The sequence below is a fragment of the Nothoprocta perdicaria genome, unplaced genomic scaffold, assembly GCF_003342845.1.
Source record: "Nothoprocta perdicaria isolate Ctin4 unplaced genomic scaffold, notPer1 scaffold_1890, whole genome shotgun sequence".
In the NCBI taxonomy this organism is placed as follows: domain Eukaryota; kingdom Metazoa; phylum Chordata; class Aves; order Tinamiformes; family Tinamidae; genus Nothoprocta; species Nothoprocta perdicaria.
In genome coordinates this window covers 1-1,265 of record NW_020455083.1, presented here as the reverse complement: position 1 = coordinate 1,265, position 1,265 = coordinate 1, and the positions used below count along the sequence as shown (strand labels likewise).

Below are 1,265 nucleotides of genomic sequence, written 5' to 3'. Positions count from 1 at the left end.
ACCCGCTCCCGGCTCCCATCCCGCTCTTACCCCACCCGCTCCCGGCTCCCATCCCGCTCTTACCCCACCCACTCCCAGCTCCCATCCCGCTCTTACCCCACCCACTCCCAGCTCCCATCCCGCTCTTACCCCTCCCGCTCCCGGCTCCCATCCCGCTCTTACCCCACCCGCTCCCGGCTCCCATCCCGCTCTTACCCCACCCGCTCCCAGCTCCCATCCCGCTCTTACCCCACTCGCTCCCAGCTCCTATCCCACTGTTATCCCACCCGCTCCCGGCTCCCATCCCACTCTTACCCCACCCACTCCCAGCTCCCATCCGGCTCTTACCCCACCTATTCCCAGCTCCTATCCTGCTCTTATCCCACCCGCTCCCAGCTCCCATCCCGCTCTTACCCCTCCCGCTCCCAGCTCCCATCCCGCTCTTACCCCACCCACTCCCGGCTCCCATCCCGCTCTTACCCCACCCGCTCCCGGCTCCCATCCCGCCCGCTCCCACACCCCCAGCTCCCATTCCCGCCCGCCGCGCCGCACCTCTCCACGCTGCTGTGGTGCACGCAGCCGTGCGAGCCGCCCACGGCGTAGATCATGCCGTCGATGACGCCCACGCCGATGCGGTTGCGCGGCACGCTCATGGGCGCGCACGGCGCCCACCGGTCCGTCACCGGGTTGTAGCAGTCGAGCGCCGCCGAGTCCGTGTTGCCGTCGGGCGCGTTGTTGCGGCCGCCCACGGCGTAGAGCAGCCCGCCGAGCGCGCAGCCRCCCAGGCCGCTGCGCGGCGCCGGCAGGTCGGCGAGGCGCCGCCAGCGCCCGCGCCGCGGGTCGAACGCCTCCAGGCAGCTCAGCGAGTGGCGCAGGTAGCCGCCGGCCGCGTACACCAGCTGGCCCACCTTGGGCGCGCGGCCCGGCGGGCGCTCGCGCGGCGGCCGGTGCAGCGTGAGCTCGCGGAAGATCTGCGCCAGGTAGTCCTTGGAGCGCGCGTCGGCGCGCAGCAGCTCGCAGTGGCGCAGCTGCCGCTGCAGGAAATGCGGCGTGAGCGCGTGGCAGCGCACGGCCTGCAGCAGCGCGCGCACGTAGGGCCGCCGCCCGGCGCGGTCGTATTCCACCCAGCGGATGCAGGCGTCGAACACCTCGGACTCGCAGCGCACGTTGAGCTCGTCGCGGCTGAGCAGCGCCGCGAGCTGGCAGTGCGACAGCGCCAGGAACTCCTCCTGCTGCGCCACCTGCGAGGCGGGAGCGCCGGGAGCGGGGGTCACGGCGGGGGGGTT

The 1,265-nt window shown here is 72.9% G+C and overlaps 1 protein-coding gene across 1 annotated transcript; it reads right to left on the bottom strand.

Annotated features, from left to right (window-relative positions):
* Positions 1-531: 531 nt before the first annotated feature.
* Positions 532-1,220, bottom strand: KEAP1 (kelch like ECH associated protein 1; the record flags this gene model as incomplete). Its single annotated transcript, XM_026037033.1, has 1 exon — positions 532-1,220. A coding segment is annotated over one exon (689 nt), but the record flags the coding sequence as incomplete, so codon positions are not given.
* Positions 1,221-1,265: the final 45 nt, after the last annotated feature.